The sequence below is a fragment of the Podarcis filfolensis genome (genome assembly GCF_964270895.1).
Source record: "Podarcis filfolensis genome assembly, chromosome: 1".
In the NCBI taxonomy this organism is placed as follows: Eukaryota; Metazoa; Chordata; class Lepidosauria; order Squamata; family Lacertidae; genus Podarcis; species Podarcis filfolensis.
The window spans coordinates 22,948,972-22,975,720 of NC_139604.1; the positions used below are offsets into that span (position 1 = coordinate 22,948,972).

The following is a 26,749-nucleotide window of genomic DNA, read 5'->3' on the forward strand; positions in this document are numbered from 1 at the left end:
ACTATAGTTCCCACATATATTCCATCTGTGACATTTTGAACTGTAACATAGTGGAGCACATTGAAATTAATGCTTCTCTTCCAGTTGCATGCATTTTCCAGTTCTGTAAGAAAATCCTTGTTACCAAATGATAAATTTGAAACCATATTTGTTTGGTAAGTGACGTGCACAAATAGAAGGACTGCTAACTGATGTTATTTCACAAACTGCGAAGAGTTTTGTGGTACCTTAAAGACTTAACACATTTATTATGGCATAACATTTTATGGACTTGAGTTCAATTCATCAGATGCATGTAGATGGCAGGTATATATCTACATAGGCAGAGGGGAAAAATGAAAGCAGTGCAAAGGGAAAATAAAATGCAAAAAACCCGAGTGACAACATATGTAAAATAATTACTGCAACAAACTAGCATAGCTAACCCTTCAAGAAATTATTTCAGTTTTAGCAGTCTTTGTTTTGTGTAACACAATCTTAAGCAGGGGTCAGCAGCCTTTTTTTGGAGGGGGCTGGTTCACACCCCCCCCAGACCTAGTGGAGGGCCAGACTGCGCACGCGGCAGAGGGGGATTCTCTCTTTCCCCCAGCCCCTCCCCTCCCCCTGCTTACCTCCCTCCACCGCTCTGCCTGTGGTGGTACCTCTCCTTTTTGGGACAGCTTTCCCGGGTGGGAGGCGCACGGCCAGCAGCTGTGCCAAGCTCCAGCCCACAGCGCGGCCATGAGAAGAGGCCGGTGAGGACTCCTATCAAAGCCCAATCCCCTTCCTCCGCAGGGCAGGGAGAAGCCAGGAAGAGGGAGGGAGGAGGAAAAAATCGCAAAAAAATGGCACCCGAAAAGAAATTGGAAAAAAATGGTGATCGCACCGATTGCAGAACCGTTTGCGGGCCGGATCCAGAGGGCAATTGGGCCTGATCCGGCCTGCAGGCCTTAGTTTGCCGACCCCTGATCTTAAGCATAGTTACTAGTCAGAAGTAAGTTCAACTTAATTCAATGGATTTGTTTCCGAGCAAGTGTGCCTAAATCTACTGCTTTGTCCTAGTCATTTGTTTTTAAAGGACAACACATTCTGAAAGCAGTATGTAGCAGAAATATACCCCAGATTTGTATTTCCGCAAGAAAAAGGGTACGAGAAAAGAGAGGCTGGCCATGAACAATGCAGGATTAGGAACAACAACTAATCAAGTAATGTATAAAATAATAAAGTAATGTGTGTAGGTGATCAACTACTTTTTAAAAAGAACCATACATCCCTATACCATTGTGCTACTTTACAACACGTAGCTGGAATCATCACATTGTGCATCATCAGTCAAGCAAAATATGCAGGGATGACATCAGGATTTGAGGTAAGTTTTACAACGGATTACAGAGAGGGAGAACACAACATACAGCTGTTCTCTTAATGGGATGTGCAGACAAACAGACTGGGATGATTTTGGGGGAGTACAGTGGGGGAAGCCCTGTTCTACTAGCAGCAGCCTTCGCACTGGCTCCCACTTGTGGAACTCCTTAGTTGTATGTGGCTCATTGTACTTTGAATGCATGTTTGCTTGTTTTTAATAGTGACTGTGAGCAAGCTTGAGCAGCACCGGGACTGCAGGGGGGGCATGGTTTAACCTGGCCTTCCCCTATCTTGGGTCCCCATATGTTGTTGAACTACAACTCCCATCATCCCTGCCCATGCATGAGCAGGAATGATGGGAGCTGTAGTCCAACCCCAACCCTTCCCTTGCTATGGTCCTGATGTAAATCTCCCCTCAAGCTGCTACTTTGAACTAATGGCAGCACCAATGGGAGCTTCCTTTCTGATGCAAATAGAAGCTAGAGAAGTTGTTCACCAGGACCATGGCAGCAGGAAAATAATTAAACTCTCCCGGTCTACCTTCTGTAGTCCCTATGGTGCTCAGGTTTCCCCACAGCTGCTAGTAACATTTTTAAACACACACACACACACACACACACACACACACACACACAAAATCTATCATAATATTTTGTGTGTGGCCTTACTACATTTGTTGTAATATGTGGTGTCACTAATATGTCAAAGATGAGGCATAATAGATAATAAGCACTCTAGAAAATGAGGAAGGAATGGCGCCAGAAAACAGAACAGCAGAGAAAGCTGTTCTCTGACAGTAAATGCCTTTATACTGTCAGCAGGCACGTACGTATCCAAGCATTTAGCTGCAAATGGCAGAGAGGGAGGAAAAGAAAGAAGGAGCCCAGATTTTGCACAAGCACAACATGCTATGCTACTGTATCTATTACATTCTGTGTTTAGACAAGTTATTGCCATTAAAAGAAGGATTTGTGTGGAGGAGGGAAGAATCCCAGAACTGGAGATGTCTAGATCATGATGTCCTAACTTAGGCTTCTTAACCATGCATAAATGGGATTTACAGTGCCTCTATGCATCATTGATGCAATGGCTGCCCTGGAAATTAAGACTCAGCTTTATATTCCAGGGAGCATCTCACTCAGTGTGAGACTGTGACATCTAGTTCTCTGTTTACCCCTAAGGCTGGTATGGCATTAACTTCAAGTTCTGACAATGGAAAGAAAGAAAGGGGGGGGAGAGAGAGAGAGAGAGAGAAGGAAGAGAGAAGAGGAGAGAGAGAAGGCAGGAAGGAAAGAAGGAAAGAAAGAAAGAAAGAAAGAAAGAAAGAAAGAAAGAAAGAAAGAAAGAAAGAAAAGCTGAGCAACAGCTTAATAGTTGTGCAGCATTAATCAAAGGCCATGGGGGAAGAGAGTTAGGAATTCAGTTGTGCCTCTGTTGCCCAGATAACTCCTGCAAGTTTGGAGCTAAGTGATGCTCTTAGTGTTCCTATTCAGCCCTCTCACACAACCCTCCTGAGATGCTTTTCTTGCCGTCCTGCTTACAAATTCTGGCTCTTCAGTTCTTCTGGTTTAATAGACAATGGTTTTCTTAAATGACCAGTTCCTAAATTCCCCCCCTCCTAACTTCTTCCTGAATTTATCTAAAATGTGACATCCATTTTAAACAATATGTTTATTACAACTTCATTCAGTGCCTAATTGTATTTTGATCTGAAGCTACCAATTATAACTGTATTAAACTTATAAGGACGAGCCATACGTTATAAAGCCAAGTCAGCTGAACATCAAGTCAACAGGGTGCAGTGAGGGTCTGCATGGGGAACGTCTCAATAGTGAAGGAATTCCATAGGAACCACTGAAAAATATCTCTCTCTCTCTCTCTCTCTCTCTCTCTCTCTCTCTCTCTCTCTCTCTCTCTCTGTGTGTGTGTGTGTGTGTCTGCCATCCACACCAAACATGTCCGAGAGTCACATTATGCATATAAATGGGTGCCTGCAGTGGGGGCTTTGTGTTTCCTGCTTTAAACAGCAGCTCTTCTGTGATGCATTTGAGAACCAGGGCCTTCTTAAGCATATCCGGCACCATGGTGCAAAGCTCCCTCCGGCACCCCCCCCTCCGGTTTCCCAGAGTTTTTTTAGGGAGTACGGCGCTGCCGGCGGGTCTGGAGGAAGCAGACAGCAGCTGGAGGACAGCTCCTCCGGTGGGGAAGAGGCGGAGGCTGGATGTGGCGCCTCCCGGCTCAGCTGGCCACTTCGTGCCGCGGTGGCCACGGCAGACGGAGGCTCCGGGTGCGGTGCTGCTTCGGTGCGGCATGGCAGCAAGCTGATGCCAGGAGGCGCCGCGTCCAGCCTCCGCCTCTTCTCTGGCGCCCTCCAGAACTTGGCGCCCTGGTGCCTTGTGCCACTAGCCTCTATGGATAAGACGCCCCTGTTGAGAACTGTCTGAGATAGTCACCAAGTTTCAGCAGCAACTCTCTAATTCTGAACAAACGAAGTACCCAAACCCTGAAACCTTTGGACTAGAGCTAAAACAAAAGGTCTTTAAAGCATTGAATGTGCAGACGAGGGAGACTGGGGTGGGTGGGTGGGTTACTTGGCGTGAGCGTAGCCGGGGTGTGTGCAGGTGAGGGCAGCTGCCTCCCCTAAATCAAGTAAATAAATAAAAATACTTAACTAATTGACCAATTGCCTCACAGATAACTTAGTTCTGCCCCACCCAACATAATGCTGCCCCCCCCACCAATAAATCCTGGCTACACCCATGTTACTTGGCTATTTTATTTCTCTTCCTTATTGACAGAGGATAGAGATTTGGGCCTCATAGGCACACATTTATTTTACTACATTAGAAATGCTCCGGCTTCTTTTCCTGCCCTGTGGAATGAGCGAGCCCAGGACAGACCTCATGAAGATCGAAAGATTGACACCTCCTGCAAAGCTGTTACATAACATCTCCCTTCTCCCTTCTGCAGAGAGGCAGGGCCAGCCAGCCTCCCACCTCTGCAGCAGCGGTATGTAAAATTACCTGATAGAGAGGCGTGCAGATGCTATCAATCCACTCCAGCTGCAATCGAGGCAGTTCATCTTTCCTGTTCCGATCAAAAATAGCCTGAATTGAAAGAGCGGGAGGGAATGAGACGTTGAAAGTGGAGGGATATGTCATGCTTTATTACTCTGCAGTATTTTACAGATGTTGCTTCATATCCCAACGCTTTGGATCCAGGATCAAATTGGTACAAACTGAATGCTTTTGAAAACCATAATCAATCTTTATGCACACTTTCCTATCTTTTGTCTACGATGGAAAGCAAACCATTTATTCTCTGGCCCTGTTTACAGCATATGTAAGTTTAATTTATTTGACTGTTATACCATGTAATTCCTTAACATCAAACAAATCTACCGTATTGTTGGCAGCATTCATGTTGCAGGTGGAAGAGAGGAGGAGGAGGAGGGCAATGATAAAGACACCAACTGCCCCTGACTTCTCTTCATTCTCTTGGGAGGAAGATGTGCCGTGCAAGTCTATACATGTCACTGAATTCAAGGGGCCTTGCTTCCAGTTAGAGACGGGGGAGAAATTCTGTTTGGTTTCACTACCTAATTCACACTTTCTGGAATACTACACAGTTATCCTTTGCAATTCACACTCCTCCAAATTTTGCAGTGCACTTTTCCAGGCAAAAAGAGCATTTATTATGGCAAATGGTGCGTTAAAATGCACGTAAATAGCGAAAAGAACATGAAAATATCCATTTTATTATGGGAAATGGCATGCAAAAATCTGTATATTAGGAAAAAATGCTGATGAATTTTCATTAGGACTTAAAAAAAAAAGGCAAAGGAGATCTAAACTTGAAGATTGGAAAAATGAGAAACCGAGAGAAACTGAAATTGAGAGAGAGGTCCATCAATACTCCCAGGTAAGTGAGTTTAGGACGGAAGCTTCAGTGAATGATCAGCATGGGCTGAAATTCTTGGAAAATGTGTTGTTATGGAACAGAGAATCTATTTAGAAAACAAACTATTTCCTCTTTCTTTGTTTTGTTCATTGGGAATGTTTCTTCTGGGCCCAGGCCTTCTGGGTGAATGTAGAAAAATCAGCAGCAAAGGCCAAATTGGAAATAAAGAGCAGGAGGGCTATAGCTTATTTAGTGTTCTTTGTTTGTTTTTCATTCCTAATAATGTAGTTTTATATGTAATTTGTCCTGCACTTAGCCACAACTGAGAGATGCATCATACTTACAAATGTTCTCTTCCTGTCATTGTTACCACTATCAGTAATATTCATTATTTATGAACTGCTTCAAAGTTTTAGGCACTATAAAAAAACAACAACTAAGACATGTCCTGTTTGCAGGCTTATAGACTAATGAGAAAAACACCCAGTCAACCCCTGGAAAAAAATAACTTGAAATGGGCTGATAATTTTTTGTAAGGGACCCCATTTATTATGCAGCTCAACTCGGCTTTATCTCAAGACCCAAGCAAATTATTAATTAATCAATGACTCAAATTATAATATCCCCTAGGAGCCCAGGGTGGGCAAAACAAAGCAAAGGGCTCCCTGTCCTGTGAGGATAGCAACTGACTCCTCCCCCTAGTGTGCACATCAACTCTTCAGTTCCATTTGCTTTTGTCTTGATTTGCACATGGGAATCACCAGTTCAGGTGCAGTACAGAAGACCTTGGATGTGGCTTCTGTTACCGTTCATCCTACTGGAAGAGACACTGCCTTATGTCTTGGCACCAGTGTAAACAATCTACAGAACTCAGTGGCAGAACACATTCTGGCGGGGGGGGGCACATCCTGTCTTGCCACTTGAGGCAAAACAGGAAGTGCTGCCTGGCCCTTCAGCTTGCCTGCATTGCCCAGCCTCTTGCCTCCGCTGCCCATTTCAGGAGAGATTTCGGATGAGATCTTGGCCAAAATTGCCAAGATCTCAGTTGAAATTGGCACCAATGCTGGCAGGGCACCACAGGGTGACATCTCAGGGGTTTCTGCTGCCTGAGGCAGTTGCCTCACCCTGTCTAATAGCTGTGCCGGCCCTGCTTCCTGGACTGGACCTACTCCAGATGGCAAGTGGGGCTGCATCTGTCAATGTTTTTTCACTGGAAACTCCTCCCTGTTATAGTATATGTCAAAGAGAAGAGTGAATCAGGTGTGAATCAGTGGGCTAATAATGTTGGTCATTTTAGTCAATGATCAGTTCAAAATAGGCTACTTGTGGGGAAAACAAGAGTTGCTGGCCAACACTCTATTATCATACCTTTGCATGCTCAAGAAGTGTTCATTTCAGGAAAGATGCACCACATAAAAACGGACAGAAAAAACATCGAGCCAACCTTGAAATTGTGCTTGCTCATAGAAATATCTCTGGTTATTTCTGGTTCAACTTCTGTGCCTTAGGAAGTTGGACTCATTGATGTCAAATGAATTCACAAGATAAAACTGAGGACTAAATAAATTTATATTGTCCTGGAAACATAGTCTAATCTGTTCTTATCTTTTTCAGTTATCCATTTGTATTTTTCTGGAAACCAGGTAGGTACTACTTGACAAAATAACTATTTTCTTTCTTCTTTTTAAAAACAACTAGTGTTTTGTTATTCAGGAATACAGTAAGCACAATCAGGGTCCCTATTTTTGTTTTTCTTTTAAAGAGTTTAGTTCCTTTTTGGATTTTTTTTTTACACTTTGTGGTTTTAATTGTTATATACTGTATATACTCGAGTATAAGCTGACTTTTTCAGCACATTTTTATGATGAAAAAGCCCCCCATAGCTTATACCCAAGTGAGGCGGGTGGCGGCAGGACGAGCGGCCCAAAAGGAGCCCTTTCTCGCCACTGGTCCCGCCGCTGCCCGCCTGGGCAGGCACAGGAGTCGCAGTTGGGAGAGGAGCTGCACTATGCTGTGCCTCTCCCAATTGCTGCTCCTATGCCTGCTCTTGCGAGCTGCAGAGGCGGCGGCGGAGAGACAAGCAGCTCCTTCCTCCACCACCACCTTTGCCGCTGGTGGCAGTGGCGGCGGAGGAACGAGCAGCCCGAAAGCAGCCCTTTTGGGCTGCCTGTTCTTCCTCTGCCGCCACCACCAGGTTTGTGATGTGGTGAACGGGCTTATATTTGAGTCAACAAGTTTTCCTAGTTTTTTGTGCTAAAATTAGGTGCCTCGGCTTATACTCAAGTATACATGGTACTTGTGTGTCTTTTCACATTTGTATTTTAACATCTACATTTTTTAAAAAACAACGGCAACACAGCAACAAAAACAAATTTCTTACAGTATGTTCTCATTTTTACAATGAACTCTAAAATGAGTGGTGAACTTACAGAAGGAGTGAGTTTGAGCTCAGATCTCTCTCTGTCTCCTTGTTCAAAGAACTCGCTTGTTACCAGTTCGGCAACCTAAAACAAATAGCAAATAATCAGTTAGGATTCATATTATTTGTTAACAAATTTCCTGACTGGAACCCTGATTAACGAGCAGAAGAACACGCCCAATTTTAAATATATGGTCGCCTGCAGTCTTTGCTGACTCAGAGCTGAAGTATTTGAATACAGTGCTACTTTGGTTGACGAACAAATTGGCTCCCAGATGCAACTGTTTCGGTTTGCGAACATTTTTTGGAAGCCGAACATCCGACACGGCTTCCGCTTGAGTGCAGGAAGCTCCTGCAGCCAATTAGAAGCTGTGCCTTGCTTTTCGAATGGTTTCAGGCATCGAATGGACTTCCAAAACAGATTAAGTTTGAGAATCAAGGTACCGCTGTAGTCTAAAAGCTACTCATCACTAACCAGTAAGTACCAACAGAATAGGCACCTAAATAAGTTTAAGGTTGTTGGGATTATATACAAGGTACAGAAGTTTTGGTTGGAACTGGCATACCCATGTAATAGGGAAATCTGGCTGTTAACTCTGGCTTCTCTGCTTGTTGCTTCAACAACCTTTCTGATCCATTTAACTTCTGAAATACAGGTGTCACTTCTGTCTTCTGCTCTGAACCACTTAACACTACAATTTGCATGGACTTAATGGATTGGAGCTAGTCTTCTTTAACTTCATTTGGAGAATGAGAATTTAAATGGGAATGCAAAAGTTGGCACTACTTACAGGTGCCACACAATACCTGTTCTGCATTTGTAAGAACCTGACTGTGTGGCAGCACCTGAACCTGCCCATTGAGATCAAGCAGGCCCTTTCACTGAACTCTTTTTGCTGCCTGCTAAAAACGTTACGACAAACCTACCCAGGTGCTTAGAAAGTTGAGGCAATTTCAATCTGTTTTAGTATTTGAACTTTTGTAGGTTTTAAAGAATGGTTATGGATTTCTTGATTTTATTTTATCATTTTGTAAACCGCTTTGAGGTTTGTTTGTCTGTTTGTTTACAATCAAGCCGTGTATAAATTTTATGGAATAAAATAAATAAATGGCACCAAGCTCAAACTGGACAAATAAATGTCGTTTTGAAAACATGTGTTGATAACCTGGCAGCGGCGGAATATAAGCTTAGCCACTGAACTCAAAACTAAGTGTTTCCTTTTTATACCACTGCCATGTGATGTGTGAATGGAGTCACTTCAAAGATAAGCCCCTCGTGAAACTTTTTTTTCCGGGGTGTGTGTGTGTGTGTTTTGGGGGAATCATAGCTCAGGGGGAAAGCATGTTCTTTCCATGCAAAAGTTCCCAGATTCAACCCCCAGCATCTTCAGGCAGAACTAGTTAAAACTGCTCTCTGAAATCCCGGAAAGCTGTTGCCAGTCAGAGCAGGCAATACTGAAGGTTGGTCTAGAGCAGGGGTGTCAAACTCAAATTCATCGGGGGCCGCATCAGCAGTTTGGTCACCCTCATGCGCTCAATATAAAAACAAGTGGAGGTTTCCTGAATGCGTGTAAAGTTTCCTGTGTAGAACGGCCGGTGCCGCTAGAGGGCAGACGTTCTCTGGCTTGTAGGCTGCCGTGCATGCGCTGAAGGGGCGGCTTTCTTGTGTCAAAAAAAAAAAAAAAAGCGAGAATAAAAGGTGAAGGCTGGTGGCTGCCAGCAGCTACACGGGCCACATGACGAGGTCTGGAGGGCCGGATTCGGCCTGCGGACCTTGTGTTTGACACCCGTGGTCTAGAGGTATAAGGCAGCTTCCAACATTTCCATGCTACCGCCAGACAGCTGCTTTGGAATGATACTGAGACAAACCATAACACCGGTCTTGAAAGACCTACATTGGCTCCCAGTACGTTTCCGAGCACAATTCAAAGTGTTGGTGTTGACCTTTAAAGCCCTAAACGGCCTCAGCCCAGTATATCTGAAGGAGCGTCTCCACCCCCATCATTCTACCCGGACGCTGAGGTCCAGCACCGAGGGCCTTCTGGCGGTTCCCTCATTGCGAGAAGCAAAGCTACAGGGAACCAGGCAGAGGGCCTTCTCGGGAGTGGCGCCTGCCCTGTGGAACGCCCTCCCATCAGATGTCAAAGAGATAAGATGTCTTCTGAATGTCAGATAATTGTTTAAGGCAGCCCTGTCCAGGGAAGTTTTTAATGTGTGACATCTTAGTGTATTTTTGGTCTTTGTGGAAGCTGACCAGAATGGCTGGGGAAACCCAGCCAGATGGGCAAGGTACAAATAATAAATTATTATTATTTTTATTATTATTAGTGGAAGGTCTGGCTCACATGGAGACCTCGTGGCCCACAACAAGGTGTCATTGTTCAAGGGAAACACCATGCAGTGGTACTTGTAGATTTAAGCTCCTTTTGCATGGCAGCCACATTGTGAGAAGTAACCTGTAAAACAGCTTCGTTTAAATAAAATATATGTAGCCAGTATTTATTTATATATATATATCCTACTTCAGAGTTAGCTACATATATCTTGGTTGTACATGAACATCTAATTATAAGAAGAGATTAAGAATGTTTCGACACTTTTGTAATGTTTTATCTACTTCATTGATTTAATTTGCCTTCAGAAAGGGTTAGGTTATAAATCTAATTGAAATAAAGCTAAGGATACATATGAGTAACTTCTGGAAATACGCAGTGTTCTTCTGCAAAGTTAATCCTAATTGGATTTTCAGGTTGTGTTTCTACAACAATATGCTTTTAAAGAAACAAAAAACAAAACCCGAATGTAGTATCATTTTACAAAAAAATAATAATGTAGGGATGCAGACAGCAAGGGACGCTGGTATAAACAGGCCCCTTGGCTATTGATGTTCTCTCTGTTGCTAATGTGTGACTACACAATTGCACACTATGTGTTGAAAATCGTATTGGAGATCATATACTATCTGAAATGACAAGTAGCATAATTTAATGGTTTTCTAGCTTATACGATCAGTACTATCCGAAGCCATCATCCTAGGGAGAACACATTGCCTAATGGTCAGCATTCAGGTTCTTCCCCCTTGCCAGGTGTCCCCCCCCCCTTTTTCCAACATGTGGGCTGAGTACATACACCATACATTTAAATCACATTTCTGGAAACTGTAGTTTATCCCTTAGGTAAAAGTAAAGGGACCCCTGATCGTTAGAGTCCAGTTGCGAACGACTCTGGGGTTGCGGTGCTCATCGCGCTTTATTGGCCGAGGGAGCCAGCGTACAGCTTCCAGGTCATGTGGCCAGCATGACTAAGCCGCTTATGGCGAACCAGAGCAGTGCACGGAAACGCCGTTTACCTTCCTGCCAGAGAGGTACCTATTTATCTACTTGCACTTTGACGTGCTTTTGAACTGCTAGGTGGGCAGAAGCAGGGACCGAGCAACGGGAGCTCACCCTGTTGCAGGGATTCAAACCGCCGACCTTCTGATCGGCAAGCCCTAGGCTCTGTGGTTTACACCACAGCGCCACCCGCATCCCTCTAGTTTATCCCTTACAGAGCTACAATTCCCAGCACAAACTGAGAGTTCTCAGGACTCTCAGGGTGCTTTGAATGTATAACATGTATGGAGATAAATCTGTTTATAAGAATGCCAACGTTAATGAAAAAGGAAATACAGTAAATACAATCCTGGAAAATGGGTATTTAAAAATGGGTTCTTTTTCAAAGACATTGGGTATTATTCAAAAAAGTTTTACTAATAATCAACGCACTGAAATTAATGCACATGACTACAGTATGTTAGGTCAATTAATTGCAATGGGTGTACTCTGAGTTTAAATGTCACTCAGTGCTATATTCTGGAGAGAGAGAACACGACACTCCTGGGCAGGCAGTAGGTATTTCTCCTCTGTGATATCAACCATTTGACATTATTATCAATTAGCTATATATCAATGAGGATTTTAGATGGCATGGATTAAATTACAAGTCTCTTTTAGAGTTGGAAGCTAATCAAATTATAAAGAGGAGTGAAGGGATGCCCTGCAAATGAATACATGGAACCTTTTACAAACGTTTGCTCAGGCCCAAATGTTCTTTTTAAATCTATTTTTGTATTTAAAAATATAAAACATATTGCCAACTGTGTGTAAAGCTTTCTAGGTATCTATTCCCCTAAACAGTCCACACTTTTGAAGCTCTCCTCCAATGATCCATACTTAGCATTTGCCTTCAACATTTTGTGGTAAGAAGGTGGTTCAGGATCTGTTGAACAAAATAGGAAGACGCTCCGTCTTACATTCCTGTGATTTTATATGCAGTGGAAGAGTTAATCTTGTGGCTCTGATGATGGAATTGGAGGTGTTCTTCAGACACCTTAGAAAGACTTAGTGCTATCAAATAAACATGAACAACGAAAGCATTGGGCAACAGAACCATGCCCAGCAGAAAATCTGTGTTATTTTAAAACACAGCAACACTGCTGCAAATTGATTGCATATTTGGCCCCTTCTATGTCAGGTTCCTGGGAAAACAGTTGCATCAGTACCTCCTCTTCCTTGCCCTGCTATTAATCATGACTTGCCTGTCTTGAAATCTCCCACGGTTTGGTCGCAGCTCCAAGGTCACAGGCTGTCATTAGCATTGATCTGAAAAACAGAAATGAACAATACAAGCTGAACAAACCTTTTGTTGCTTTCCTAAACAAATGCGCCTCAGCTACATAACTTGTTTTAAACAGTCAGAATTAGCAACTTCTTCCCTTAGAGAAGGGACGGCACAGCTCTGAATCTCAACAGTCAGCGCCATTTTTAATGCCATTAGATATAGCAGAGCTAATGCATTATAGATCATCAGATAATGAATTTTCAATGCTATCCATTGAGTGCTACAAAAGAAACATGTATCACCACGGACTAACTACTAATTTTGCTGCACTTTGACTAATAAAGTAATATTTATAATATACAGGGCAGCTGGGGTTCTGCCATGATGTAAGAAAAGGAGTTATTACACAATAAATACAGATTGGGCTAATCTATTTGCCTACTTATAAGTGACTACTGTGGTAAGAGAAAAGCTATAACCATGAGAGGCATTCCAGACATTGTTTAAGCAGTTTCTACGGTTCATCTGCAATAAAACCCCCAAGATTTACAGTAAGGACTACACTGTTTCACTGTAGTTTAATACCTGGCTACAATTATGTTTTATAAGTGTTGGGAGAAAGAAACTATTCAGCTGGAGAAAGCATTTATGTACAGTACATGATGCAGATAAAACTATGAGGAAGCTCAGATGAAGAACAAGGACAGTGGAAATAAAAGAAGTGGCATATATACTGCCCCGGCTCTAAAATTGGGAATGAGTGAAATGATATGGAAAAACAGGAAATGACCCATGCCTCCGCTAAAACACAAGGATCATTCCCATCACATGAATAGCTCCATTCATAAACGGCATGTGTGCATACAGGAGAAAGCTCACGGGATGTTTCTTTGCTCTTTCACAAAAGTTTCTTGGTGGATGTAGAGGATGCCCTTGGGAGTGGTGGGTCTGATGGGGCGGATGTAGGGAGGAGAGTTGTGTGCATGTGTGTGCAACAGGCATTGTGGGTGGCACAAGACCTGCCTGACACAACAGCTACATAACACCACTGGAGAACATCAGGGCTGTCCTTTCAGCGATACAGTGGTACTTCTGGTTGCGGACGGGATCCGTTCCAGAGCTAGGGTAGGATCCCGAGGTTTCCACAACTGGAAGGACCGCTTCTGCACATGCGCACGTGGCGGTGGAGCGCTTCTGCGCATGTGGCAAAACCCAGAAAAATATGTTTGCTGCATACGTATCCTGAAGGATACATAACTGGAGGTAAACGTTAAGTTGAGGTACCACTGTACAAAGGACTTGAGACACACACACACAGAGAGAGAGAGAGAGAGAGAGAGAGAGAGAGAGAGAGAGAGAGAGCGGGATGAAAGAGAAAATGGGTGGCCCACTCGCTGATGCCCCTGGCAGTGCTCATTTCTGGCTTCATCCCTTCCCAGTACCCCGGAGCGAATGGAATCCTCTCCTAAAAAAACCCAGGTTGCCCACCTGCAGCTTAGCTAAATGTTAATTGCTAATACCTGTAACAAAAGAGCTGCTTTGAATGGCAGCAATTTTGGGCAACAACTAGATGGGCAAGGAAGGAATGCTTAACTCATCTGCCTCCCACCCCCTTTTTACTGTAGCTCCCCACCTATGCCACTGACCCCCCCCATGCAGTGCAGCTTTGTGAAGGTAAAGAATGTGTCTAGAATGCTATGGGGGTGGAATGAGAGGGAACCGCAGCAGAAAAACAAGGGGTGGGAAAAGATTAAAGTGCCCACTCTACTCTGCTGCTGGAAAGGGGCAAATTGGCAGATCCTGGTTTCTCTCAGTTTCTCATTTTTCCAATCTTCATTTTAACACCATTTTGACTTATTTTTTTTAGGCTTCATGACTTTACCAGCATTTTAGTGAGAATTTATCTTAATATAACGTTTTAATGTAACTTTTCCTAATATAATGCAGTTTTGCAATGCCATTTCCCCTAACACAACACATTTTAATGTATTATTTTCACCAATATATGCATTTATGGACACTTTACTTAGCATATGAATTTTAGCACACATTACTTGGGCTGCAGAACTGTGTTGCAAAATTCACCGAAGTTCGAATTTTCAAGGAGAGCTGTGATTCGGTTTGCATACTGCTTCAAGACGTACACATTTCTGTAAATGTCTCTTTAAAGGTGAAATGAAATGAATTTCTCCTGCTGCTACTCAACTTAAAAAGCTGTCACCCTGAAGCAGCTTTTCTGCAACAAAAATGGCTATGCAACAACATCTTGGGCAGACCCTAGTTTGATTTCCAAGAGCTTGTTAATGTTATGCTGCTATATATATGGTATATATATTCATAATGTTCTGGTTGCTCGTCCCAGGGTAAGTCTGTCGTGTGACATAGTCATTCTATGGGCTGAGGAATGCATTATATTTACCAGGGAGAATCATTCTGCAACAGACAGTAAATAGCTGGTTTTTCCTTGACTTTTGAATGGGAGAAACCAAACAGCATGCAAGGTAAGTGGCAGACCTCCCCTGCTCCAGCTAAGGATCTTATAAACGTGAAAGCAGTGTGTGAGATGGAACAATAGAAGCAGGTTTTGCTACAGTGAGACAGATAAATTGCAGCCTGAGAAAGATGGAGAGTAGGTATGCTTCAAGCTAAAAAGAAGAAGAAACTGTGGTTGTTGGTTTCCTTACTGGGCATCTGACACAAGGCAGTAGATTTGCTGCTTTTAGGGTTGCTATGCTTTCTGCCACTACCTATATCCGATTTGTATATTTGTAAATAAACCCAAATATTACAAAAACGTCACAAGCCTGCTGTCATCTATCCTTCCAAAGGAAACCAAAGCTGGGTAGGCACAGTCCCCCGACAATCTAATCACTCAGAGGAGGAAAGCATAACAGTACTTGTACAAAAATTGTGTACCACAGTAATCATGGAAATCGTATTAAGAGTCTCCACACTCTTGCCCAGGGCCGCTAGGGACATCTGGCAGAGGTTAAAGACTCAGTGTGATGACAGCAATCTCCATGGTGATTTAAGCATTACATCCAGGCGAGGGATCGCTAGTCTTGGAGAGACCCTTTTAGCCAATAGCTGTGCAGAACCCAAGCCAGGAAGCAGTGTTGGTGGCCACTCTAAACAGCGTCGCTGGCTAGCTCTGAACTTCCAGATGCCTGCAAAGAATATGGTCCTCCGTTGCTGCGGATAGTCTAGTTTCCCACAACAATCTTGATAAACAAATGTGCTGCATACCCAACCCAGAGGCCTCACTTACCGAAATATCTCCCGCTGGCTCTTAACATTCCAGTTGTAGTCACCTTTGTTGACAAGTTCAAAAAACTCAGTCCTCCTCCTACAACAAAATGTATCAGCGGAAGGAAACAAGAACATTTATAAGACGTTGTTGTAATGCTTGCAATGGAATTTTGTGTGAGAACATTGTGCTTCACGAACCACTAAGGTTCTTCAGAAACCACTGAATTGGCCCTCTCCTCTTATTCCCATCAGTGCAGGTAGCAAAAGACCTGGAGAAAAGCTTTCCTCTGCTCCAGCATAGTAAAAAAATTGTACAGTCATACAGCTTAGTTCTCGAACGTTTTGGCTCCCAAATGCCGTAAACCTGGAAGTGACTGTTCCGGTTTGCGAACTAATTTTGGAAGCTGATTGTCTGATGGGGCTTCCGATTGGCTGCAGAAGCTTCTTGCAGCAAATCATAAGCCAAACTTTTGGAAGACAAACTGACTTCTGGAACGGATTCCGTTCGACTTCCAACGTACAACTGTAGTTGCAGGATGAGTTCTTACAGCAGTTCATCAATTTCATAGTCTCCTGATTGTACACTAGCAACAAGGATATAATTATGGAACATTATTACTCTGAAGAATTAAGTATATTTAATAAATGTTCATGTTTTAGAAATATATGAAGTTGCCCAACTTGCCAAAGTATGTAATCTTCCCTGGCCCTTAGTCAAGTGCTATACAATCACAGACAATCAGAGCCCTGCCCAGCTATAAATCTCACTGAATGGTGTTGGGCCAGTCATTATCTCTCAACCTAACCTCCCCACAGGGCTGATGAGGATAAAACAGCATAGCCCTATGTGTCTCTCTCTCGCTGAGCTTCTTGGATAGATGGTGGGATACAAAAGAAATGATAAATAAGTATATAATTATGAAAATTCTTGGCATGTGACTTTCTTTTTCACACCAAAGTGTCTTAAAACATTCGGTGGCAGGTTTTGTAACTGTTTTTATAATTTGTGGCTAGGAAAACCAATCTCTAATGCAGAGATTTTATATTTCTATGAAGAAACACAAACTTTGAGTGAATATATTTTTTTTATACAAACAATGCCTATAGAAACCAAAATGCAGGTACTTTCCTATGAAATGAAATGAGAATATCATATTGATGGGGGGAAAGTCAGTTCACAATAGAGCTATATAACCAAAAGCAGCCAAGAGGGTATTAAAGGTAAATTAAACTTTGGAAGAAGATATGTAGCTTGCAATATACCGTATTTTTCGCCCCATAGGGCGCACCAGCCCATAGGGTGCACCTAGTTTTTTTGGGGGGGGGGGAAATAAAGAAAAAAAAATTATTTCCCCCCCCCCAGACGTGGGGCTGGGGCAGGGGAAGCCCGAGCTTTCCCCGACCCCAGCCCCCAGAACAGGCTGCTATCCGCAAGCTGTGGGAGAGCTGCGCGAAGCTCGAAGCCTGGGGCGTGCTGCGTTCCATGGCTTGCGGATAGCTTCCTAAAGCCTGGAGAGCGAGAGGGGTCGGTGCGCACCGACCCCTCTCGCTCTCCAGGCTTCAGTGAAAGCCTGCATTCGCCCCATAGGACGCACACACATTTCCCCTTCATTTTTGGAGGGGGAAAAGTGCGTCCTATAGGGCAAAAAATACGGTAAATCCTCTGCATTATTTGATGCGAATTCTGGAGCTTGCATTGAGACTCACCACACAATACAGAGGATTTGCATGGTAAATATTACATGTTGCAGCCATTACGTGTATTCTTGGAAGACTTGACATTGGGGCAGTATCATATAAACCAGCTCTCAGGCTTCCTCAGCTAAAGGCAGAGGACCTGAGAAGCACAAGGAAAGTTGGCTTATTTAGTTTCTTGCATTTTTATATCTCACCCTTGTTCCATCATGGAACCCAAAGCAAACACCCATTCAAGGGTTAATCCAAACCTGCTTAGCTTTGGGGTAGCCTCATGTACTTCCGACCATAAGCTGGGACCAGTTCTATCATAGTGATAGGCATCAACGGAATGACTTTGGGACATCACAATGGGTTAAGCCATGTAACTTACTGAAAGACAGTATACTGACAGGATCTGAAATCTTGATATTCCATTAACTGTGCTTGACATAGGGTCTTTCCACATTTGGAATAGTTTGGCTGCCACTATCCCATGCTGCTCGCAATTACAATTTCTACCCTTAAGTCTATAATGGTGGTTATATATATCAAAATGGGGTTGATGCCACCAGTATGGACCATACTGGCAAATGACCTTCTAAGGTCAATCATTAAAAGGAGACAAAAGAACAATCTGTGTTTTTTTTAAAAAATGATCGAACTTTCTGTTTATTTAATATAGTCTGCTAATGAAGACTGAAGTAATATTTTTTCTCCCTTGCACGTTTTGCTTTGTACATCCTATCAAAAGTTCATCCTGTTCATTTCTCTCATGCAGATTCATAGCATGATGGTCTAACAGCCCCTCTGGGAATGAGTACTGCAGTGATGACAATTTTAACAGCCCAGACTAGCTGGGCACATAGGCTTTAAATCAATCTTATCCGTAGCTGTTCCCATGCAACGCCGCATTGCGTCAGCGCCGCACAAGGTGTTTTTGAGAGTGGCTCCTTGTTTTATTTAACTAAGAAGAAGGCGGCTGCAACTTAAAACACATTTTTCTCCTTCTTGAGAAAACAAGTAACACATTTGAAAATCCAATTTCCCTCATTGTTCAGAATCCCTTGAGCAATGTGTAACAAATTAAAAGAGTAAATAGGATCTTCAGCTGCGATCAAAACATGACCTTCCTGCACCCATCTTAAACAACTCGTTTTTTAACATCATAAAGGTAAGACAGGTTTCACAAGCATTAGCTTTAGCTAGGAGTGTGGCAGAACACTTGATGCCTTTGTAGCACCTTTCTTGCGCCCGAATGTCAAAGAAACGAATGAAGAAAACCATCAAAGGGGGATTTTAGTATTGCGGCAGCTGGGCTCCTGAATTAGATGCACCACTCACCGCTAGCCACATTCAGATTTATTCATTTCAACCATTTATATACTGCTCGACACCTTAGTCTCCAAGCAGTGCACAGTAAAGTTAAAAAGAAACATTGAAGATAAAATCAGTTAAAATGAAACTTACTTTAAAATGCCTGCTGAAATAAATAATAATAATAATAATAATAATAATAATAATAATAATAATAATAGCTCTTCACTAGGTGCCAGAAGTTCAACAGATCATCCTGCTTCCCACAGTGAGTGACCACCAAGCAGATGCCTCTGGAAAGCCCACAAACAGGGTTTGTAGGGAAATTACCCTTTGCCACTGTCGGCTCTCTAGGAGCTGAGAATCAGTGCCACGGCATCTCTGAATCAGTGTTAGAAACTCAGATCTATTAAGCTCGGCACCAAACGGCTCCTTGAACCAGGGTTACAGTCACCAAAACGGAATGCCTAGCTGCCATTTTTGGGCCAGGTAGCTCAAAAGTCGCATTTTTCAATACCACTTTTTGGTTCCTGAAATTCATTCCAATTGTGCAGATAAAATATATAACGGATAGAATTCTACAGGATGTGTTGCTGGTGTGTGAAAACAAACAAGATTCAAGGATCCCCAAGGCACGCACCTCCAGATGGTGGAGAAGTTAGGTGCCATCCTGGCACCTGGGCACCTTCACTTGGTCGCAAGTGGCCAACAGCCAGGTGCAAAATGCACCTGGAGAATTTTCGAACGCTGCTCTGAATATGGGGAATTCGTTTAGCTGACGTGCCTAATAGCTTACCGATAGACCTGTCCTTGAATTTGTCTAATACCCACTTTTTAAAGTCATCTAAACTTGTGGCCATCACTAAGCCTGATTTACACCACATGAACATCACCTTGCAGCCCCCAGCTACAGCTGCTAGTTCTGTTTCTTTTCCTGTGTCTTTTAACAACATGCACAGCGGGCCGAAGTTCAGCAGCTGAACGTTTTCTCAGCAAGGAGATATTGTACTGGGAAAAGCTTCGCCCAGGCCCAGTATCAGTATGTAACATCCTTGAACAGCCGCTGGGGCTGTGGTACTCCACTGCTGACATCTGTCCTGCGCCCTCCCTTACATTTTTCTGCTGACAGGCAGGTCTGCAATCGGTGCCAGATACCACCATTTGCATTCCCCACAATGCCCCTCATACAGCATGGTGCTGCCTTGAGCTGATTTAGCATCTGCCATTTTTCCTGCTACCAACGCCCTCAGACCTGAAACTACCAAATATAAATATACAAGAGCACGCCATTTCCCCCCCAAAACAAAAAAAAAAAACCCCAGTCATCAAGCCTGCTAGAAACTGAATCTGTTAGCATCTGTTGAAAAAGTAGATGTCAGGAGATATGCAAGTTCTGTGGTATTTGATCTGTGGTGGCAGTTTCAACCATACATTGCATGAGGGGCATGTAGGTCTTGTCCCCAAAGCAACATTCCTACTAAGGGTACTTTGTTGTCTACCTACAGGAGCCTAAGACTAAATCCATTTATTCCAATGAGTTTACTCCAAGTATGACTAATGTTGGGTCTCACTCAATTTTATGTTTGAACAAAATCACATCCAGTGAGACCACACATTCTTCTGATCCAGGGATGTAACTGTTCAAACACATTGGCCTATATCCAACCTGAGTCACACCTGCAGTGCAACCAAGGAACTTATACCCATTCATTTTAGTGGATCAGCTCTGCCTATGACTTAGCTGGATATGACCCACTGATGCCAATCTACAAATTCAGATTTAAAAAATCCTGTGGGATTGGTTCCATTCTTAGAGTAGACCCACTGAAATCAATGGGACTTAAATTGAGTAATGGTTAACTTGGGTCCCATTTATTTCTGTTGTTACACTCTAAACATGTGTTATGGCTTTTATGGAGCTGTGCAACTTCATTACAGAGATGGGAAGTTACAAGCTTAGAAGATCCCCAATTAAAAAAGCAAAAAACAAACCCACGTGGAAAAGAGAAAGGAGAAAACCTAGCTCCCACTAATGCAATTTTTCCATAAACAATGAAGTGGTTTTGTTTTAACTTTATAAATTAAGTATATTGTACATTTAAACAACAGAAAACAGTTGCACATAACATACTGAAAACTTTCAGAAGACAAATGCACAAGCGCTAGAGTAAATACCTCAAATGATAATTAAATAGTAACTGCTGGTAATATGTGCCACATGCCCTCACTGGTATTTAAAAGGTCGTTAGGGACTGTAGCTCTTTCGGATTTCCATTTGTCAAATTCAGAAAATGCCAATACCTACTCAAAATAGAGAGTGAGGTCTGTTGCCAATATTGACTTCTTCAGAAGCTGCATAAGGTCACTGTAATCCTTGGAGGACAAGTTAGCAAAGATGTTGTGACCCTATAATGAAAGAGATAGCAAAGCTAAATAGCTTAGAATCAATAGACTGTTTTTGAAAGGTTTTCCAATAGCTCTGCAATGTGTGTCATTATTACAGCAAATCTCTCTTTTTATTATGCATACTGAAATCATGACAAAAATATTTTCATCGGCCACTTCAATTAAGAGGTTTCCCCAGATTTTTCTGCTATACTGAAATTATGGGCAATTAAAAAAAAGGATTATGCACGTAAATGTAATATATGTAACTGATGAATGACATACCTCCTTTCCCCCTTTTTCTTTTTGCAAATGCCTTTGAGACTATACTTTAGAGAGGTCTACAGGCGACAACAGATTGCTGTTAGGCTGTTGGCCCAATGCTAAAGATGTTACATGGACATAATTTCCAGTGGTTTCAGTGGATTTTAGTTTTCCCTCTTAAGTATGCTAGGAATTACACTGCACATCTATTTCTAGGTTATTCTTCCCCTTTCTGAGGTATATGCGTGTACTTCTCTTTGCAGGCTTGCAGCTTATGTGTGAAAAGAACAGCCCAGAAATAAACATCTGGCTGTCTGCCTCAGCTTACCTATAAAAAGAAACTACTTGTGAATAAGAGCCCTAGCTTGCCAATTCAGGGAACATTGTGGGAAAGTTAGCACTACTTCAATGGGCTACCAAGTATATGGAGAAACCGGGGCTCTCAAAACCAAAGGCAATGTCATCCCCCCCCCCCGAAAGGTGACACCGAGCACAAGGAAACCTGAAATCAAGGCACACATTGGTTTCCCACCCAGTTCTTTCTGCAAAACAAATGTAAATACACATGGAGAGTATTACTGTTTATTTTTAAAAATCTTTTTAGGATGGACCTGCTTGCTACTGCCAGCATGTCCTGTGATTTACCAGTAAACGCAGAATGGTCAAACACTGGCCCAGTTCGCACATATTTCTAAGTCACAGTTAATGTTAACCATAGCTAGTAAACCACAGTTAATGCTGGCACATATGACAGATGATCACTTAAATATTGGTTCATTCCATCCCTCCAATAGAGGAAGCACAACCCAGAAGAACCATTCTCCATTTGTGGATTTTGGGCAATGGTGGTGGCTACTTAACCAATGTCAAGGAGGAGATCAGGGTTCGGACATGTGCAATCTATTGTGTGGCAACTCAGGACAGGGCCTTCTCTGTGGTGGCATCCCAGTTGTACAATTCCCTTCCTCAGAGGTATAACAGGAACTATCGGGTCACATCCACCACACATTTAAAGCATCAAGTTCTGGGAATTGTGGTTTACCCATTACAGAGCTACAATTCTCAGCACACTTAACAAACTACAGTTTCCAAGAGTCTTTGGAGGAAACCAACGTGTCTTAAATGTAAGTATGTATGTGAGATTTATTTGCTCTTTGTACTGGTTGAGGGAGGTTGATCTGTTAAGGCCAGCTGTAATGGATGGGATGCTTGTTGTCTTTATAATATAGTTTGATTTCAACTTGGTTTTAAATTGTTATATTGCATTTTCTAGCTTTAACGTACAGGTGTTTATGTTTGTAAGCCACCCAGGGACAATATTTCATGAACGGTGGTTAAAAAAGAATAAATAAATGTATTATTTATGCAAAGTACATTAAGCACCTGAACAGATCAATCCTGGGCATGTTTACTCAGAATTAGGTCCCACTGTGCTTAATGGAGCTTGATCCAAGGTAAGCATGTATATAGGATTATAGCCTTAGTAATTGTGAGTTAGAGAAAGACAATATGCTTTTTTAGTTTGCATATGTTTACTATTATCAAGATCAGGTTTTCAACATATTTGGATTTGGCAAGAAGCAGTGTTAACTGAAGCAAACAGAAAAAGCAAGAGAACGTATGAGCTGGGACCCAGAATAAAATTAAGAATTTGGCACATGTGAAGGCGTTTACAAACGTACCATGCTTCTCACCCTCACCAGACTCAACAGGGAGACCTCATACTGTGTCAGAAAATGTTTCTAAGCCCTCAAATCTCAAGAGTGGTTCAGTGGCCAATGCAGAAGGGCAGGCTCTCAACAGAAAGAAGGAACTTGGAAGTCCCAATATATTTATAGAACATTTGGGGCATGACTCTTTGGATCAAGACCAAGGGTATATAAAGATTGGAACCAGCTCAAAAGTTATGGCCATCATAAACAGCTGCTAAGTGAAAGCATTATTTATTTCACACTTGGGTGTGTGTGTGGGGGGGGGAAGCTTACGAAGAAAAACCACATCATTACCAACCTTTCTTTATATAAAGCCAATTGATAGTTTAATCTGTAAAACCAACCTGTAAAATGTACATGAGACTGCATCATCCTTGGTATTTCTTTGTTGGTCTTAGCAGAAAAAACATTCACACAGAATTTTATTTTATTTTTACAGTGTCATCTTTAAAAGCCTGCTTAGTGCTGATGAAGGAGGATGTTAGAGAGGAAAAACCTATCAATAGTTTACCACACACACACACACACACACACACCAATAGTTTTGTGTTTTCTGACTTGATGGGCTTATTTACTATGAATACCAAGAAGGCTGTAGAAAGATTGTATCATAGACTTACTGCATTAATCAAGACAGAGGCAATGTTAGTCTATATTCTGGGGGGAAATGTATTTATGATGCAGAACATTTACTAGACTACTGTGGTTCTGATGGTGTAAACAACAAAAGTCAGAAACTTTTCAATCACATTCCAGGCTGTTTGGATTTGTTTAACTTTTTTTGACACAGGGAGCCAATGTTATATATTTAACAGTTTTATAGCCCACTTTTCAAGCAACAAAGCAGCTTACAAACAATGCATAAACATAAATACAATATAATTTAAAATTATACATGCCTTTTCACAAAACCCAATGACATATGTATCAAAGGAATCTGGAGTGGAACTCAGGATCCCTTTTCTACCAGTTTGCAAAGAAAGGGAAAAGTAATAGATGCATTGAACTGATAAAAGAAAAGCAGGTTTATTTTAGATACTTATATTTACATAAGGAGAAGAGGTTGGGCATTCTGCTGGCTTTGTACCTCACTCTGAAGAATCATGACAGCGTGGTTAAAATGATGGTGCTCCAGAGTAGCAGAAGTCCCGTAGAGCTGAGCCAAGGCAGATCCAATCCTGGGGGGAAAATGCAACACACACAAAGGAGCCACACTGATTCTTTCCACATATCATCTCGTCCAAACCCTGGCTCAGTGCAGGATCTGCAACTACAGCATCACTGCTGGCTGATGGTTACTGACCTTCTGCCAAAATACCTCCAGCAAAGGAGAGAAACGCTACTCTGTTTTACCACTCATGAGTTCCTCTTTCCAAAACCCCCAGCCATGCTACAGCAAACGGTGAGAGAAGAGGGCATCCCGGCTGCGCCATGGTTTAAATTTCCCGCAGCCACACCCCCTACCGGCGCTGATTGGACAGCAGGGCCACCCCTGGGCGTGCCCCTGGCCAGCGCCAGCAAGAGGGGAGCGTCAATCTCTGCCCCCCGCCGGATCTCCGCAGGGTCCCCGGATGCCTGGCCGCAACGCCACCCACCAGAAAAGGTGACCAGACTTCAAAACAGGTTGTGTTTTGCTACAGGGGCAGTCAGCTAGACACTATGTCCATTTTAAGCCACTGTGCTGATCACCACCATCTTACCCAAAGTTAGCAGACAACAGCAAGGCCTGTTAGCCCAATCTAGGATCATGTACTGAAAATGTTGGAATATAGGCTACAATTCTGATCTTTTGGTGAATGTTCCTCAGACCAGTGGTTTTAAGGAGGAGCATATACCCAGAGTCGTACACTCTGAAGGGGTGGAGCAAAACCTTATAGAAAACCCTGGTTGCCTCCTCTCCTGCAGTCAGCCTGCCTTGTCTTTAACTCAGCAGCATTGCAAGTCCCTCCCTACAAGAAACACAAACTTTTCCCCACTTAAGCCAGATCCATCTGTATCAGCAGTACACCAGAACTGCCAAGCCATTTTTATACACTTGGTCAGTTCACTTAGGACATGAGGAGGAGTCAGCCGCCATTTTGTTTCAGTAAGAGAGGAAAGGAAAAGACCATCACAACTTCACAGGTATTGTCTCACAGTGAAATCTCTGCAAAGTGGAAAAATATTGTTCTTCAGTCTTTTTTGCTGGCTCTGATGAGAAGATGATGGAGGTGGCACCAGAAAATAACTCGGCTGTTTAACAGAATATCTGCTTAAGACAGGGAAAAGGTTGAAGCTCTTCCCCCCTGCCTCCTCAAATGCAAACTTCCTTGCCCAAAGAAAACTGCAGGCCGCAATCCTATACACACTTGTCTGAGAATCTTCCTTCATATAGTAGGACTTTTGAGAAAATATGCATGGGATTACACAATTTCCCCCCTCTCTTCTGATCAGTGGGTTTTATGAAAGAATTTCTCTCCTGTGTTGGTAACTTACTGTTGTTGCCAGCACAACAGTAAACACAGCAGCAAAAAAAGGATTTGCATCACATAAACACTTCTTTTTTCTTTAGCCAATCAAGATGGCACCATATCAATAGCATTCAGGATCAACAAAGAGAAAAGCTAAGGCAGTAAGAGAAGCAGAGACAGGCAAGCAATGAAGGGTTTTAGAGAAATACACTTTTGTTGCACAAAAGAAATGGGGGGAGGGGGGACCAGTCCCTGATTCACAAGAACAATATGCAGACACTGGGCTGCCTCACACTGTGTCACAAGTGTCACCCCAGTTTGTGTAGTATTAGCATTATTCTCACTGTACCTGTTGCATCTAGTGATAGGCCATTTTAAAAGTTGAAATTGATTTTTAAAAATACATCTGCGCTCTTCTGTGTTCCAAAAACATCTAGTAGGGTTAGCTCTGGTTTCAGCTGAACGTAAGATTGGAAAAGACTTGGATTACTATTACAGTGATTTGATTGAGGGCCCTGCTCCCAGGAAGCCTCAAAAGAGTTCATTTCATTAAAAAGGGTAGTAGACAATTGACTCTTAAATGATTAATCACTATACTCTTTATTTATCAGTGAACTGGCTATCACCAATTCACCATATGTGCCTCCTACCATATCATCTTAGAATTTTCTTTTGTGAGACAGGGGGTTGCATTTGTTTACATAAGAGTATCACATATGGAGCTAATGGCTTGTTTCTTTTTTATTTATGATTTATAGTCATGTTCTTACAGTGCTGTGTTGATGTACTGCATGAAGTAATATTCTCCACTCCAGTTACAATAAAAATTGACCGCAATAAATGCATTATGAGACATTTATCCATACTTTCATTGCAGTTTCTTGTATAGAATTAAGTGACGTGTTATTGTGCCTGACTTGCTTACAATCCTTTAAGGGGCCTCAAATGACTCTCTTGCCCACCACCCCCAAAACCCTAGGGTCACCTCGGAATGACTTTCCTAAAGTAGCTCCTGTTTGATATACAATAGAAATGCTCTCTTGGACCACAGGTGCTTTATATACTCTTATTATAATAAATGAAGTTTTCTACATAAAGGAGAGTTGTATACATGTAGGGCACATACATTAAAAGATGCACAAAATATACAGTCATAAATCATATATATCCACACACACTTTTAGGGTGGATGCAGCAATTACCTTTGTTATGTGTAAAGATACTATTAATACTATGTAAGCAAAATTTGCAAAGGGGAGGCGAGACATACAAAAAGTCTAGTGCCAATTACAACTTCATTCTTAATGTAAGCAGCAGCATATAGTAATAAACATGCTACAGTGAACAAGAAAATAGAATGGCATGAAAATGTAGCACCATCAGCACCATGTGTATCTACTCAAAAGTAACTCACACTGAATTCAATGGGGCTTACT

The 26,749-nt window shown here is 42.4% G+C and overlaps 1 protein-coding gene across 10 annotated transcripts in view; it reads right to left on the minus strand.

Moving 5' to 3' along the window:
• PDE11A (phosphodiesterase 11A) overlaps window positions 1-26,749 on the minus strand; it is a 150,090-nt gene that overhangs the window by 13,043 nt on the left and 110,298 nt on the right. For 8 of the 10 annotated variants that reach the window (XM_083628099.1, XM_083628097.1, XM_083628102.1 and 5 more), the window contains 6 exons: window positions 23,951-24,041; window positions 20,808-20,908; window positions 15,531-15,608; window positions 12,240-12,303; window positions 7,674-7,748; window positions 4,368-4,451 (listed from right to left, as the gene is read on the minus strand). In XM_083628099.1, coding sequence (XP_083484225.1) covers window positions 4,368-4,451; window positions 7,674-7,748; window positions 12,240-12,303; window positions 15,531-15,608; window positions 20,808-20,908; window positions 23,951-24,041 — 493 coding nt within the window. Of the gene's footprint in view, window positions 1-4,367; window positions 4,452-7,673; window positions 7,749-12,239; window positions 12,304-15,530; window positions 15,609-20,807; window positions 20,909-23,912; window positions 24,042-26,749 lie in introns of those variants that run through there. The other 2 variants (XM_083628100.1, XR_014551409.1) reach the window with 2 other exon arrangements.